The sequence below is a fragment of the Procambarus clarkii genome, chromosome 25 (genome assembly GCF_040958095.1).
Source record: "Procambarus clarkii isolate CNS0578487 chromosome 25, FALCON_Pclarkii_2.0, whole genome shotgun sequence".
Classification (NCBI taxonomy): Eukaryota; Metazoa; Arthropoda; class Malacostraca; order Decapoda; family Cambaridae; genus Procambarus; species Procambarus clarkii.
The window spans coordinates 19,651,924-19,669,721 of NC_091174.1; the positions used below are offsets into that span (position 1 = coordinate 19,651,924).

General features: G+C 40.6%; 1 protein-coding gene across 1 annotated transcript in view; it reads left to right on the forward strand.

Moving 5' to 3' along the window:
* The window catches only part of LOC138368648 (uncharacterized), an 85,028-nt gene extending 67,874 nt beyond the window's left edge, over positions 1-17,154 (forward strand). The window contains exons 4-5 of the mRNA XM_069331351.1: positions 13,127-13,216; positions 14,962-17,154. Coding sequence (XP_069187452.1) covers positions 13,127-13,216; positions 14,962-16,372 — 1,501 coding nt within the window. The 3' untranslated portion in view covers positions 16,373-17,154. The remainder of the gene's footprint in view (positions 1-13,126; positions 13,217-14,961) is intronic.
* Positions 17,155-17,798: the final 644 nt, after the last annotated feature.

The following is a 17,798-nucleotide window of genomic DNA, read 5'->3' on the forward strand; positions in this document are numbered from 1 at the left end:
AGAGAAACGATTCTATACCCTCTGGGAGATCATTTACATATATCAGAAACAGTATAGGTCCACAGACTGAACCCTGCGGAACTCCACTTGTAACTTCTCGCCAATCTGAGACCTCACCCCTCACATTGACTCGTTGTCTCCTGTTGCTTAGGAACTCCTTTATGCAATGGAGTACCTTCCCTTTCACTCCAGCCTGCATCTCCAGCTTTTCACTAGCCTCTTGTGTGGTACTGTATCAAAGGCTTTCTGGCAATCCAAAAATAAGCAGTCTGCCCACCCTTCTCTTTCTTGCCTGATTTTTGTTGCCTGGTCGAAGAATTCAATTAACCCTGTGAGGCAGGACTTGCCATCACTGAACCAATGTTGATGCTGTGTTACAAAGTTCTTTCGCTCCAGATGTTCCACTAGATTTCTTCGCACAATCTTCTCCATCACCTTGCAAGGTATGCAGGTTAGGGATACTGGCCTGTAGTTCAGTGCCTCCTGTCTATTCCCTTTCTTGTATATCAGGACTTCGTTAGCTGCTTTCCAAATTTCTGGCAGTTCCCCTGTTGCCAGTGATTTGATATACACTATGGAGAGTGGCAGGCACAGTACTTCTGCTCCTTCCTTTAGTATCCAAGGGGATATTCCATCCGGGCCTAGAGTCTTTGTCACATCCAAATCTAGTAAACACTTCCTTACTTCCCCGTTGGTAATCTCAAACTCTTCCAGTGGTTCCTGGTTAACTATTCTCTCTTTTATCTCTGGAATTTCTCCTTGCTCTAAGGTGAAGACCTCCTGGAATTTTTATTCAGTTCCTCACACACATCCTTGTCGTTTGTAATGAATCCTTCTGCCCCTATCCTTAGTTTCATAGCTTGTTCCTTTACTGATGTTTTTCTCCTGATGTGTGTGTGTGTGTGTGTGTGTGTGTGTGTGTGTGTGTGTGTGTGTGTGTGTGTGTGTGTGTGTGTGTACTCACCTAGTTCTCACCTAGTAGTGTTTGCGGGGGTTGAGCTCTGGCTCTTTGGTCCCGCCTCTCAACCGTCAATCAACAGGTGTACAGATTCATGAGCCTATTGGGCTCTGTCATATCTACACTTGAAACTGTGTATGGAGTCAGCCTCCACCACATCACTTCCTAATGCATTCCATGTGTGTGTGTGTGTGTGTGTGTGTGTGTGTGTGTGTGTGTGTGTGTGTGTGTGTGTGTGTTTACTAGTTGTGTTTTTACGGGGGTTGAGCTTTGCTCTTTCGGCCCGCCTCTCAACTGTCAATCAACTGTTTACTAACTACACTAACTACTTTTTTTTTTTTTTTTTTTTTTTTTCACACCACACACACCCCAGGAAGCAGCCCGTGACAGCTGACTAACTCCCAGGTACCTATTTAGTGCTAGGTAACAGGGGCACTTAGGGTGAAAGAAACTTTGCCCATTTGTTTCTGCCTCGTGCGGGAATCGAACCCGCGCCACAGAATTATGAGTCCTGCGCGCTATCCACCAGGCTACGAGGCCCCAATGTGTGTGTGTGTGTGTGTGTAAGTGTGTGTGTGTGTGGTGTGTTGTGTGTGTGGTGTGTTGTGTGTGTGTGTGTGTTGTGTGTGTGTGGTGTGTGTGAAAGTGTGTGTGTTGTGTGTGTGTGTGTGGTGTGTGTGTATGTGTGTGTGTGTGTTGTGTGTGTGTGTTGTGTGTGTGTGTGTGTTGTGTGTGTGTGTGTGTGGTGTGTGGTGTGTGTGTGTGTGTGTGTGTGTGTGTGTGTGTGTGTGTGTGTGTGTGTGTGTGTGTGTGTGTGTGTGTGTGTGTGTGTGGTGTGTGTGGTGTGTGTGTGTGTGTGTGGTGTGTGTGTGGTGAGTGGTGTGTGTGTGTGTGGGGTGTGTGTGGTGTGTGGTTTGCGTGTGTATGTGTGTGTGTTCTTACCAAGTTGCACTTGCCTAGTTGTGTTTGCGGGGGTTGAGCTCTGGCTCTTTGGTCCCGCCTCTCAACTGTTAATCAACAGGTGTGCAGGTTCCTGAGCCTATTGGGCTTTATCATATCTACACTTGAAACTGTGTATGGAGTCAGCCTTCACCACATCACTTCCTAATGCATTCCATTTGTCTACTACTCTGACACTGAAGAGAATCTTTCTAATGTTTCTATGGCTCACTTGGGCACTCAATTTCCACCTGCGTTCTCTAGTACGTGTGTCCCTGGTGCTAAATAGTCTGTCTTTATCTACCCTATCAATTCCCCTGAGAATCTTGTATGTGGTGATCATGTCCTCCCGAATTCTTTTGTCTTCCAGTGACGTGAGGTTTAATTCCCGTAGACTCTAATCGTAGCTTATACCCCTCAGTTCGAGTACTAGTCTGGTGGCAAACCTTTGATCTTTTTCCAGTTTAGTCTTATGCTTGACTAGATATGGACTCCATGCTGGTGCCGCATACTCCAGGATTGGTCTGACAAATGATTCCTTACACAAGTTTCTAAAGGCCGTTCTTATGTTAGCCAACCTGGCATGCCACTGATGTTATCCTCTTAATATGGGCTTCAGGGGACAGGTCTGGCGTGATATCAACCCCCAGGTCTTTCTCGTTGACTCTAGAAGTATTTTATCTCCCAAATGATTCCTCCCTGATACCTCAAGGGAGCCGGTGGCTGAGCGGACAGAACACTGGGCGCGTGATCCTGCAGTCTACACTGCAGTGTAGACTGCAGTGTGGAAACCTCCGCTCCTTTCCATGACTGTTACATCTAGAAAGGGCAGCTTCCCATCCTTCTCCATCTCGTAAGTGAAACGCAACACAGAATTCCGCTCAAATGCCTCCATCAGCTCCTGCAGATGTCTGACATCAGGTACCTGTGAAAAAATGTCGTCAACATACCTGCAGTATATGGCAGGTTTCAAGTTCTTGTCGACTAAGACCATGTCGACGGAGGTTTCCACACTGCAGTCTACACTAAGGAAACAAACATAGGAATGTGCCTCAATGCCAACAGTGACTGCTCCGACAGGTACAAGAGGAGTGTCGTTAACGCTTATGTCGACCGTGCTCTCAGCCACAGCTCAAGATGGAGGCAAGTCGATGAAGAACTGTGTAGGGTAAGGCAGGTCCTAGTCAACAACGGCTTCTCCAATGGTTTCGTTGAAGACATCATAAGAAGGAAAGTGAAACGCCATGCAACCTCTGAAGAGACAACTAACACAACACCTGTACCCCCTATTAGACTATTTTACAGGAACTTCTTTTCCACAGCTCATAAAACGGAGGAAAGGGTCCTGAAAGATATTGTTAATAGAAACGTTATCCCTACTGACAAAAATCAGAAAATACAACTGACGATTTACTATAAAACCAAGAAAACGGCCAACCTACTCATGAGAAACTCTCCAGACACAAAGCAGAACGCTTTAAAAGAGACCAATGTCGTCTATGCCTTCAAATGCCCACTTGGGGACTGTAAGCCTCAAAGAATTCAGTATATAGGCAAGACAACAACATCTCTTTCCAGGTGATTAACGATGCATAAGCAACAGGGCTCTATTAAGGAACATATAATCTCTTCCCACAACCAGACCATCACCAGAGAAATCTTAACAAACAACACGGAAATCATCGATAGATACAGCGATAGCAGGCGGCTAGATATCTGGGATGCACTACACATTAAAAAGTCGACACCAGCAATCAACAGCCAATTAATGCACAACTATATTCTACCCACTTCAAGACTCCGCACCAATAAAGAAGCATCAAGAAATATGGGCCAATAGGCCCTTTGCAGTTACTTCCATTCTTCCCTTTAACTTACAAAATATTATACCCATTGTTTCATGTTCTGTCTTGTGTTGAAAGTTTGTTTTCACCTCATCCAAAACTGTTGTAACATATCACCTCACCCAAATGCAGGTATAAAAAATCGAAGATGTTTAAGCTCTGTTCAGTTATAGTTGTATGTGTGTAAACTAAAGTCTTTGAAAATGTAATAAGTTTTACGAAACGCGCTCAAGTGTCGCGTCAGAAATAAAAATAGAAATAAAAATGAATTTTGGAGAATTGATTTTTCAGTTACCATCAACAGTGAAGAAAAATATAAGAAACATTGAGAAAATTCGTGTTAGAATTATTAATCTTACTTTTTCGGTCATATTTAATAATATATGCCTACAGGAAAGACTAGTACCAAAATATATATATATATATATATATATATATATATATATATATATATATATATATATATATATATATATATATATATATATATATATGTACATATATATATATATATATATATATATATATATATATATATATATATATATATATATATATATATATGTTAAAGTATTACTACACATATTTACGAAGTGTCGCTTTCACTCAGGACACAATTCATCGGCAGTGTTCATCAAATCCCGGTGAATCCACTTTCCAGGTACACGTCGTACACACTTAATGGCAAACACAAGCGAGTTCACCTTCCTCAACATGGGCCATTCCACACACCGTATTGTCAGTAATAGAAATGGACCCCATGACCGGGAATTTTGCTTTTCCCCCTTGCCGGTCATAATCGCAGGTTTTTTTTTATTATTTTTTTCCCTGTGCCGGACATAGTCGCAAGGGTGTTTTCATTTTTCTCGACGGTCGCCTCTAGCCCAGGGCGTGTTTTTCAATTTTTATTCATCAGTACCTCGTATTCTCTTAATAATTTCATTCTTCGTCCGTCATATATAATTTTCCAAAAAGTGGGGATTAAACAGCTCCCTTCTAGCTCCTACTATTTTGCCCAAAGAGATTAAATTGGAGGCTTCACCTGCACTTCATCAGGCCCCAGAGCCGGATGAAGTGTTTGACAGTGTGCTTAAAGAATGCAAAGAGGTGCTTTGCGAGCCACTGTCTACCATATTTAATAAATCAATAGAGTCAGGCAGAGTGCCAGAGTCATGGAAGGTTGCTATAGTGTGGTACCAATTTTTAAGAAAGGAGATAGATCACTTGCGTCAAACTATCGGCCAATTACCCTAACGTCTATTGTGGGAATGTTACTTGAATCGATAATTGTAAATACAATTCGCCTTCATCTTGAAAAATATAAATTAATAAATGATTCTCAACATAGTTTTTCAAATGGCCGTTCATGTTTAACAAATTTGCTATCTTCTTATTCCAGCATAGTTGAGGCAGTTGATAGTGGTAAGGTTTGTGATGTTGTGTACCTTGACTTTAGCAAAGCTTTTGATACAGTGCCACATGAAAGACTGATTAAAAAGATAGAGGCTCATGGTATTGGGGGTGCTATATTAAGTTGGATTAGGGCATGGCCATACCAAAGAAAACAGAGTGTTAGTATAAATGGAGTTAAGTCAGAGTGAGAAACTGTAAGTATAATGCCTCAAGGCATTCCACTTACCACTCCACGACCGGCAAGGGAGCCGGTCGGCCGAGCGGACAGCACACTGGTCTTGTGATCCTGTGGTCCCGGATTCGATCCCGGTCGCCGGAGTGAAACAATGGGCAGAGTTTCTTTCACCCTATGCCCCATGTTTCCTAGCAGTAAAATAGGTACCTGGGTGTTAGTCAGCTGTCACGGGCAGCTTCCAGGGGGTGGAGGCCTGGTCGAGGACCGGGCCGAAGGGGACACTAATGCCCCGAAATCATCTCAAGATAACCTCAAGAAAGGCTCTGTCCTGACACCTCTGTTGTTTATCTATAAATGATTTGATTCAGGTTTGAGTAGCAACATTTGCAAATTTGCCGGTGATACAAAAATTGGGAGGGGAAATAAACACGGAAGAAGACTCACTGTCACTTCAAGTCGATCTAAATAGGGTTTTGAAATGATCAAAAGATTGGCAGATGCAGTTTAATGCTGATAAATGTAAAGTTTTGTGGCTAGGTACGACATTACAACACTTGATGTAATGACCTAGGGGTGGGTTGGCTCATCTTTCACATTCTAGATGACAGCGCTGATTTGGTGAAGGTACATACTGGATGTCGCACTTCATAAAATGTTGTGGATTCCTTCTCACATTGGCCTGCAGGAACATGACAAAGTTGACGCCCTTGCTAAGGCTGCAGTAAATAGAGTATTGAACGGAATCTTGAGTTATCAAATAGGTCCCTTAAAATTGTCATTAGACGAGAACTCCTAGATGGATTTGAAGAAAGTAGAACAGTGCAAACTGGAACTAGCAGGTCCATTGTTCATCACAATGAAATGTGTGAAGTAAAACATGTGTATGGGGCAAGTAACAAAGTCAGTAGACTAACAGATGTTGTCACAGCTCGTATAAGACTTGGCTACAAGTATCTCTGGCAGTTCGGCTTGTATAGGGATCTAGATGAAGTAAAGTGTAAAGTGTGTGGACAAAGACAGGGACACACACTCGAACACTATATCTTGGATTGTAGTAAAATTGAGCCATTTAGAGATAAATCTAACCTCACTCTGTATGATATGGCAATCTATGTTATTACCATGGACAAATTACCTGAAATCCTTGCACTGTATCCACATTTCGCTTCCAGTAGATAAGTGACATGAGAGATTCAGAAACAAGTAGTGTATTGTGAGGACAAATAATAAACCGAAGCTCCCCTATGACTCTGTAATATCACCATTGGTCAAACTATTATGTATTAGCGATAAGACCTACCATTAATGTATAATGACTTGCTGTAAATATATAGCTCTTGTAATAGCACTTTCTCTGTAACTAGCTGACATTGTAACTATAAAGTGTGAAGGTTAGATGAAATTGTTTATGTAATAATCTAACATGAGGTTTGATAAAGACCTTTTGTGCCATCTGTAATGCATTTTGCGCTACTACTCACAGGATGAGTATGGGGTGCACAATAAACTAGCCGCCTTCGGCGGCAACACTCACAAAGAAATGCAAGCTGTTAAAGTTCGTCTTTCCACGGTGTAGTGTGGTAGGAACTCGGTGTGGGGAATTGTCAAGTGATTGATGACTGACTGACAGGTGTGTGGGAGGAGGGGAGAGCGCTCAGGAGCACCCCCCCCCCCCCCCGGTAGTCATGGGCTCACCCTTTAACGTAAACAGCAGTAACGTCGCGACCCTGACGGGATAAACATCTCCCAGACTTCGCTCTTGATTTTAAAACGATTAGGGGTGATAGGCTGCATCCCGTCTGCTGAGTGTTTTACGTCTACAATCGTAATGTGATATTAGGCTGAGACATATTGTTTAAGTTCTGTGGACCCCCTGTGTGTGAGAAACCACACTCTGTGTGATGTTGATGTACCCCCTCTCCGGAGGTGACATAGGACAGACTACCTGTTCCCTAATACCTGTTGTTTTAAAACATGGGGAGAGAGTGTGAGGGGGCCGAGTGCCGGCGGCTGTGGCGGCGAGCAGATGGCTCTTACAGCCCTTCTCCTCCCCCACCCCTCTTATCACTCTTCTCCTTGAGGCCCACTTCACACACACCCCTTTCTCTAACCTTAAAACTTATTTAGCCGATCTCCTACCCCCATGGGTTCTCATATGCGGTGGGCCCCCTCCTCCTCTCAACATGTTCACCTCCATTCCTACATAATCTTTTAACTTACTGTATATATCTACATATGCTGTTGCTTAAGTGTACGCTACAACCACATACACTTTCATCTTACACACCTGCACACATGCTTCACACCTACTGCTACACATACTCTCCTTATCCCCTCAACACACATTTCATATCATTATTCAACCTGAGGAATAGCACTACAGGGGCGGGGGACCTTCTCACCACTTGTGTGGGAACCGACCTGTGAGATTTATATTTAATTTATATGAAATTATATAGAATTTATATTTACGTTAATTTATATATTTCGATAGCAATTTGTATGTTGTTTATCAGACTGTATTTCTGCAATTATTCTCACAAATCGATCCTTATACATTAGGTGGTTTATATATTTATATATATGCAGCCAATCAAACTACAGTATTAAACTACATATATTAGTATATAAATTGAGGAGGTGCCTTATCTTATTGTACAGCAGGCTTAGGCCACCAGATATAACTAGGATGTAGACACCAAATTATCCTCGTGAGAGGTTAGCTTCCAACACCCCAAGTAACTGATGTACCAAGATTAATTCTTGCTTCCTCTTCTTGTCCCTGTCAAAGGGCACTAGCTGTAAAGTTGGAAACCTAATATATGACAGCTGTATCAGATGAAACATTTATATATTATTAGATAAGGACTAATGCCTAATTACCTGTGTTTAGTGGCTCGTTCGCGTTCTAACCGGTTCGCCCTATATCTATTTAACATTAATTGGCCAGAAATGATTAGATTAACGGATTTTGGTAAGACACTTCCCTTGTTTATGTTGACAGCGTGTTGATGATGGTAGAGCACTAATTTTATCTCCATAACACTTCGTCCAAGAGAATTATAGGAGCTGAATTTGCTCCCCAGCGCCTCTGGTCTTAACAATGGCTGACCTTCCTCCACTGACGCTCCTGGCTCTCCTTGTCCAGATGTCAATAAGTGATAGAAGGGTCACATTTACTCTATTTTGTTACTGATAATTAAGTTAATTCAAATGAGATGTTTTTATGATATTAAAAGTCAAAAGACTAATGTAATTAAGAATAATTCCCAACAGAATAGCTGGTGAATTTATAGTACTATGTGGCAATGATATCTATTCCCAATGATACCTCTATTCCCGACTGCTGATGTACCTGCGTAATGTCGTCTACGGAAATATGCTCATGTGTCCTCCCTGTAATCCTAGTATTCTGGGAACTGGAGTTGTTATTGATAGAGGTGTTCGTTTGGATGCTTGCCATCGTAACCCTCTCAGTACCCCAAGGACTGTGGCTAATGGAACGCCTTTCATTCATCCATTTGTTGAGCTCTAATTTTAATTCACTCAGAATCATTTTCCTAGAAAAGCTATCCGAAGGAAGTAAAGCTTTTGTTACCAAAGAAAGTATTCAGAGTATTTATTAGAATCCCTAACACTACACTTCTAGTTCTAATATTATTACTTCTATAGATTATTTCACATTTCTTAAAATCAATATTGTGACCTTTTCCTTACTATGGCTAGCTACGTCACTATTACTAGCCATGACTCTCCATGCTTTCTTATGTTCTTCATTTCTGATTTCAAGTTTACGGCCTGTTTCACCCACATAGACTTCATTACAATCTCTTCAAGGTAATATTTAAATTACCTTAATACAGTTAGGGAAAGGATTATTAAGAATAGAGTAGGAGAGGAAAGTAATCCGGGAGGGATTTATATATTACGTTTTACAGACCGTATTGAAGTTTGTGTGTGGGGAAACACGGCATAAACTGGAGACCAGAAGTGAAGAACATTGGGTGTAGTCAATACCTACAGTGTTGTTAATTTATTGCCTGCACTCAGAACCTACTCTGCTGTTAATTATTCGTTGCACTCAATACGTACAGTGTTGTTAATTAATTGGTTGCACTCAGTAACTACAGTGTTGTTAAGAATGATTTGCACTCAATATCTACAGTGTTGTTAATTTATTGGTTGCACTCAATACATAGTGTTGTTAATTAATTGGGTGCACTCAATACCCAATGGGCTGTTAGTTAATTGGCTGCACTCAAAACCTACTGTGTTGATAATTATTAGTTGCACTCAATATCTACTGTGATGTTAATTTATTGGTTGCACTCAATACCTACTGTGTTGTTAATGAATTGGATGCACTCAAAACCTACTGTGCTGTTAATTACTTGTTGCACTCAATCTTAACTATGTTGTTAATTATTGGTTGTACTCAGTACTAACAGTGTTGTTAATTTATTGGTTGCACTCACTACTTGCAGTACTGTAAATGTTTGGTTGCACTCAATACATACAGTGTTAATTAATTAATTTGATGCACTCAATACCCACAGTGTTGTTAATTAATTTATTACCTCAATACCTGAAATGTTTTAATTAATTGATTGCACTCAATTCCTACTGTGTTGCTAATTATTGGTTGCACTCAATACTTATAGTGCTGTTAATTGGTTGAACACCTACAGTGTTGTTAATTAATTGGTTGCACTTAATACCAAAATGTTGTTAATAAATTGATTGCACTCAATACCTACAGTGTTGTAAATTTATTAGTTGAACTCAATAACTATAGTGTTGTTAATTGGTTGCACTCAATACCTATAGTGCTGTTAATTATTTGATGCACTCAGCTGCTGCCAGTACATGCTACTATGAATCCCTTGATATAGTCTGAATCTCTATATGTCTCCGTGACTGTAACTTCCGCGTACATGTCCTCCCTCGTAACTAACAGTGCTATACAGTCTTCATTCCTCTGGTTTTGGTCTTTCTGGTACTCTGGTCGCCTCTGGTAAACTCTCTATCAGTTATCATCTCAGAGACTTTGGTCTCTCACACAGCTATAACATCAATATCTGCGCTACAGGTCTTAATTTCAGATCATTTTCTCTGCTGGCGATACCAAGGGTATTTGTATAGAAGACATTCTGACTATCTTTGTTACTGTCTATTGTATATCTTGCTGAGCGCCCAGGAAGGATGGTGACTGACAGATGGGAGGGGTGGGATAGATGGAAGAGAGCAAAAGACAGAAAAGAGTAACGTGATCAGACAGGAAGAGATAGATTGGCAATAAAGTGAGAATTAGTTTTGCCAAGATGTGAAACGATAAAACAAATTGGAAGATGGACAACAAGAAGTGGAATAGAAGCATAAAGAGCATAGGGAAGGAGAGGAAGATGGCGGGAAAGAAGAGATGTCGCCGCAAGAAGATGAGAGTGGTAAATGTTGTAACAATACTCTGGAGAAACAGGATGGGTGGAGATGTTAGTATGACCAGGAGATGGTAGGAGGTGGGGAAGAAATTTGGTAAATGAGGCAGAGAAGTGGTGGTAGTCGAGGGTGTAGCCCAAGAGAAGATTATTTTATTTAAATACTTTCTTGGTGGGAATGATAATAATTAACATTCTTGGAGGAGGCTGTACTTAATGCCAGCTCCACTGGGGCCCTTTCTTCTGATTTATCTCTATTTTTCGTTTCAGTGAAGTCAATATTAAAAAAATAATATTACGGAAATATATATTTTACAATTGTTACCTTCAAGTTCTTCAGCCTCACCAGATGCTTCCACGTCATTCTCTGGTCATAGTTCCTTTCCTATTTCTTAAGTAGCCTCCTCAAAGGGATCCCGGTAGTAAATTCGTTTTCTGTCTCTATATGCCGTTGTTCACCTTGCAGTATTAACAGTTACCCAGACGTTAGTCAGCTTGTTGTGGGGTTGTATCCTGGGGATGGTCAGTAATTCGACCTTGGGGGAAATTCAATATATGCCTAACATGCATATATACACAGAGGCTGTCCTCCAACACAATATATTATTATTAAAATTGTTGACCTAATCTCTGCAATTTTATTCACAATTCGAAATTCTTTCTACCAATTAGCATTTAGATGTTGTGTTTGTATCCCAGTACTAAGCCTATTGTATTCTCCCCATTGTCAACTCAGTCTTTATTAGGATCTTTTTAAACTTCATTCATTCACCTAACTCAGGTCTCCAGATACACTCACGATCAGTATGTATCACTCACTCCTTCTCTGGTAAATGGTCCACCTTGTACTCCTCACCACTTGTCACTCCTGCACCACGGGCCTGTATGTGTGCGTCCTCACCACTGGTGAGGTGGAGGCGCTGTCGTGGGGTCCCCAGCTGCTTCAGCTCGCCTGCTTACACATACATGTTCTTTCCTCTATGTTCAGCTCCATATATTTACATTTGATATTTTTTACTCATAATTTACTTCTTTAAACACACACTCTTCACCACAGTTTCTCCTCTCTTGTTTATATTTTGTATTATATTAACTCTCTGTTCCAGTATATAATTCATTACTGATTTCTCGTCCTTTAGCCTCCCATGAGGGCGGCTTACGATATATTCATTCTAGGTACACGTAGACCATATCGTATGAATGTTAACTATAAGGATTTATGAAAATTGGCTTCTGCAGATACCAAGATTTGGCAACTGTGTTGATTAGTAGAACCTAATAATATGATAAACCTTGATATTATACGCAAAATGTCAATAAATACCAACGTTGAAGCAAGTGGCATCATTGTTCATAAACACATTTATAAACAAATTATTCATTTTGGTTAATAATTTTTTATTCACCTCCTCGATTTGTACCGGAGAATATGAGAAACTACGCAGAAAACTAATATTTAAATTTCAGGACATGCTATGTCGATATCAGAATTTAATTACTATAAAATTCTGTATATACCAGGTAATGTATAGAATTAAGAATCTAATAATAATAATAATCCATACTTTCCACGTTTTCAACTTATATTTGAAAAGCAGAAACTAGTGTATTTTAATTTTTTGGGGATCAATGGAGATATATATCTAACAATTGCACATTCTAAGAGTTAATTTATAATCTTTGTTTACTTTTGTTAAAATTATATTACTTTGGGAATAATAATTTTAAGCAAAATAATGATAATAATAATAATAATAATAATAATAATAATAATAATAATAATAATAATTATAATAATAATAATAATAATAATAATAATAAAATAATAATAATAATGACACAGAAAACACATTAATGTGATATATATCAATGAAAAAATCCATTAGGGCTATGAGGTGGGGACGACCCAAGCATTGCCAAACTCTACCACGTACTCTACCATTCTACCACGTACTCTACCATTCTACCACGTACTCTACCATTCTACCACGTACTCTACCATTCTACCACGTACTCTACCACTAGACCACGTACTCTTCCACTCTACCACTTACTCTACCATTCTACCACTCTACCACTAGACAACGTACTCTACCACTAGACCACGTACTCTACCACTCTACCACGTACTCAACCATTCTACCACTAGACAACGTACTCTACCACTAGACCACGTACTCTACCACTAGACAATGTACTCTACCACTAGACCACCATTGACTTGAAAACAGCGGGGGGGGGGGGACCTTGATATAAGCCTAACATGTACTGTATGTTTACACTGGCTGCCTTCCCCCCGACACAATGTATTTGACTTGACGGATAAAAATAACACAAAGAATAACCAACTTGACGGTCGCAGCTTCCATGTGTGGGACGTGGCGCCAGAGGACGTCCGGCGCAGTCTCCTCCTCCAGTCCCTCGTCAAGGGTTCTCTCCAGACGTCAACTAGGTATGTAGTCGGTGATAAGATATGATGACCAAACCACACATCAGAAAATGGAGAAATGACGACGTTTCGGTCCGTCCTGGACCATAATGGTCCAGGATGGACCGAAACATTGTCGTTTCTTCACTTTCTGACGTGTGGTTTGGTCATCATATCAAGTGGTACTATCTGTCAATTAAAAATTATGAACATAATTTTCCCTTTCAGTGTGAGCTTATTGGTTATGAAACACTCTCTGTATAGTCAGGGATCTACACACACTGCCCCGTAAAATTTTATATGTGCTGAGAATTTGACTTTCGTGTTTTGTTTACGTCCCGAACAACAAACTGGGCTGTTGAACAAGGTGTGCAACCCATAGTTGTACTGTCAAACGATACTGATGTACGATACCGATACTCTCACACTGAAGGGAGTAAACAAACTGTAGTTTGGGTTTGGAACCGTAGGGAAAAAGGTATACACAGTATCTTTGCACAATTTGTTAAATAGGATTGGATGTTTAATGTGCAGTGTTCTGGTTAAGGCTCCCACAGTGACTGGGATGATTCAATAAAGAAAATTGACGCTAAGTATTCTACCTTAAGTGCAAAGCCCAAAGTTTATCTGTCAACTCTGAGAGACAGCCACATTACCAGAGAAGGAACAGAAAATAGAAGATAGATATTTAGTTGAGTTTGGTCCTCAAATGTGAAGGTCGATACTTTTCACGAGTAAAGGTTTATTACATTTAGAAAAAGAACAAAGTCCATATGCCTCCAACTTCCCAAAGTTGTACTGCCTCCAACTTCCCAAAGTTGTACTGCCTCCAACTTCCCAAAGTTGTACTGCCTGCAACTTCCCAAAGTTGAACTCCCTCTAACTTCGGGTACAATCAGATGACATATTTATAGAGCATTTTTGTCAGCATCAGAGGAGCACTCACTCTCTTGAATAATGATGAGTTAACCCTAAATTCTAAGAACTACGGTTGGCAGGAGGTTGGTGGACCCTTAAGACTGTGACAGTGCTTGAGGCTGTTGCCAGGTGAACAGGTAGGTGTGGCTGTAAGTCTGGTGTCACAAAACTGTGCACGCGCAAACTTACAGCTCCTACAATACTACATTTTGAAAATGTGAAAAAAAATGTGAAATTGAATTTTAATTTTAATTTCTTTTCTTCTGTTCCAAAGTTATAGTATATAACCAACAGATCCTTTTCAGAATTGTTACATAACTATATAATGCATTTTCCAAAATAGTTGTACCACTGTTTAAAATAACTGTAAGGCAGTAACTTAAATAAATATGGAGGAACTTAGTCACAAACTATTTCAATACCTGAAGCTCGAACAAAAATCATAAATCCACATCTTATGGAACTACAAAAAAAAATTCCTAAAACTAATCTATTCAGCTAAAGATGAGCTTTAAAATGGTTTGATTTTCACTGAAATTCTATAGTAAAGTTTGAAAAAATGTCCGCCATTTTGGAAAAGGGCGCCTACCAGACTTTCACCTCAAATTTGGGAAAGCACCCAAGATATTCTGGCACCTATTTGACTCCGAAACAAAACACTAAAGTCAAATTCTCTGTAGATATAAATTGTTACGGGACTCTCCATGAAGATCCCGGGCCTGTAGACCCTACTGTAGAACCGAAGTTTTTTTTAATATAAGCTTTCCTTTCCCTTACATCGTTAAGATATTTTTCCCAAATATGTTGAAAAGTACAATGTTTACATATTGATCTTTTGTTTTACAATACAGTGAGGAGTACCCAGAGCCAGCCATTGACAAGACTGTGAGGAATGACACGGATGAAATTTTGAAAAACCTACCAAACCTGCCTCTCAGTTACCTGGAAAACCATAATCCACACCCTTGGTCAGGCAACAATAAGTGTGCTCAGTACCCTCCACTGTTCGATATTAGCTTTAATAATCTTTACTGGCAGGTCTTACAAACCAGCAACGGCACTTTCTACCTGTTTAGCGCGTTCTACGACAACCGCACTCTTAATGAAAAAAAACCATCTCTTCGCATTCTTGGTATAATCAATCGCATTGACCCAACCGTGAAGACCCACTGCCAGATCTGGTATGATGGCAACAATTCCCCTGTTATTTCTAATATTACTGAATATCGATATATGTGGTATAAAGTATGGGGTCAATACCAAGACAGAAAAAAGGACCCATACCTGATGGAGTGCGTGGTGCCAGCTGAACACAGGCACCAGGTGCCACAGTCAGTGTCGCTGGTGGAGAAACCCTGTGATAAACCAACCAACAACCTTCGGATCGTCAATAACCAGCCACAGGATGGTCAGAAAAAGGACTTTGCTGTGTGTGTCAAAGGATTAGACTTTTCTTACGTAGACTTAAGTGTGCGGATCGTTGAGTGGCTGGAAGTGCTCTTCAGTCTTGGTGCTGACAAGGTGTTTTTCTACAATCTTGGGATACACCCAAATATCAGCAAAATCCTTAATTATTATGAACATATAGGACGAGTGGATGTTAAAAAATTAACACTCCCAGGTGACCAACCTAATGTGCATGGCTTGTTGCATATGTATTTAAAACATAACAATTTACGCCAGTGTCAGAACGAAATTATACCGTATAATGACTGTATATACAGAAATATGCACCAGTACAAGTTTATAGCTCTATTAGACATTGATGAAGTCATTATGCCCAAGACAGCTGAAGACTGGGCGTCGCTGATGGAGCAGGTGGCTCCGGGAGTGATGACCACAAACAACTACACTCACGCATCATATTGTGCTCGCAATGTGTACTTCTTGGACTCCATGCAGGACGCTCACGGCCATGTCCACAACATACCTCCTTACTTACACATGATGCAACACATCTACCGTGCTGCCAATTACACACCACCCGGACACTACGTTAAGTGTCTGCATGATCCAGAGAAGATCGTCACAATCCACAACCACTATCCCTTCTCCTGCTTCGCCTACTGCAACTCCAAGAATATGCCCGAGGAACACGTCCATCTCCAGCACTACCGCAAGGAGTGTGCTGGTGAACTGGGTTCTCTGTGTTCATATTTCAGAAATCACACAGTTCTCGACGACAGAGTCCTGAGATATAAGGAAACTCTGACCAAGAACGTTTCAAAAGTTTTGCATCAACTCGGGTTCTTGAAGCGATGACTGTCACACAGTTGACACACACACACTGTTATGTTACATTACTAGAGGGCCAGGAGTCACCGGCTGCAGTTTCTGGACGCTGACTACCTAGACGGACTGCGTGAGTCAGACTCCTGTCAGCCAGCTCGTCCACTAAGGTTTCTCAACGTAAAGAAACTGTTGTAATAAAGTGTCCTTCCTTATCCTAACCTTGCCAGAGGACCTAAAGCAGAAAACGGGACAGTATGTCTATTTCGCGAGCCACTACCATTTTCTAGTACGACAATTTGTGGCCGTAGGTCGAGTATACGTCAAACTGCGACGTTCTGTTAGAAGGACGGGTTGCTGATCATCGTCAGAAACGTTCAAGTAGTTAGGTAGCTTCTTTCCCTTAACCCCTTGTGTTTGTTTCGTTCTGAGGAACGATATCAGTTTATTCTTGTATTGTTTTGACTGTGCTAACGATTCTGTGATTTATGTTATAATTATGTTTTCCTATGATTCAAGTTCAGTGAAATAAAAAACTGATTGTCATAGCCTAGTGACTGCTTTAGACTTCAGTTTGTGCCCTCGCTACTTAAATGAGGTTACTGCTAACGAAAAGATAGAATTATTCAAGACAGCTTCAATAAAAAAAATCCAGTTGATGCTCAGTTAATGTGTTTTGCAACACTCTGGAGAGAGATTACAGTAACCTTTTGTGTTTAAAGAGAGCTACATGTGGTCAGTTTTTAATTTTGACAATGTTTGTGCATCTACATATATTTTTCTTTTCTTTTTATTAATTAAATACCATTTGTATATGCCGTGTTTGTGTCCCCTTCACTGTTGTTTATTTACTGGTGATGGCCAACACTCATACAGAATCTTAATGATTGATATACACAGCGGGAAATGTGTGGGAGAGGCTAAGCTGGAGGAGTTGCAGCCTACGTCAGAAGGTAGCATACACTCAAGAGGGAGTGTGTATCAACACCAGACAACGTCAGGAGGTAGCATGCACTCAAGAGGAAGTGTGTATCAACACCAGACATCATCAGGAGGTAGCATACACTCAAGAGGGAGTGTGTATCAACACCAGACAACGTCAGGAGGTAGCATACACTCAAGAGGAAGTGTGTATCAACACCAGACAACGTCAGGAGGTAGCATACACTCAAGAGGAAGTGTGTATCAACACCAGACATCATCAGGAGGTAGCATACACTCAAGAGGAAGTGTGTATCAACACCAGACAACGTCAGGAGGTAGCATACACTCAAGAGGAAGTGTGTATCAACACCAGACATCGTCAGGAGGTAGCATGCACTCAAGAGGAAGTGTGTATCAACACCAGACAACGGGCAAGTCTAAGCTCCGCAGTTATCTGACAACTACACCGGGTGCAGTGTATGTGTGTGGAGTTGAGAGTTGTATACAGTGGGCATTGAGTGAGTGATTCCTGAAC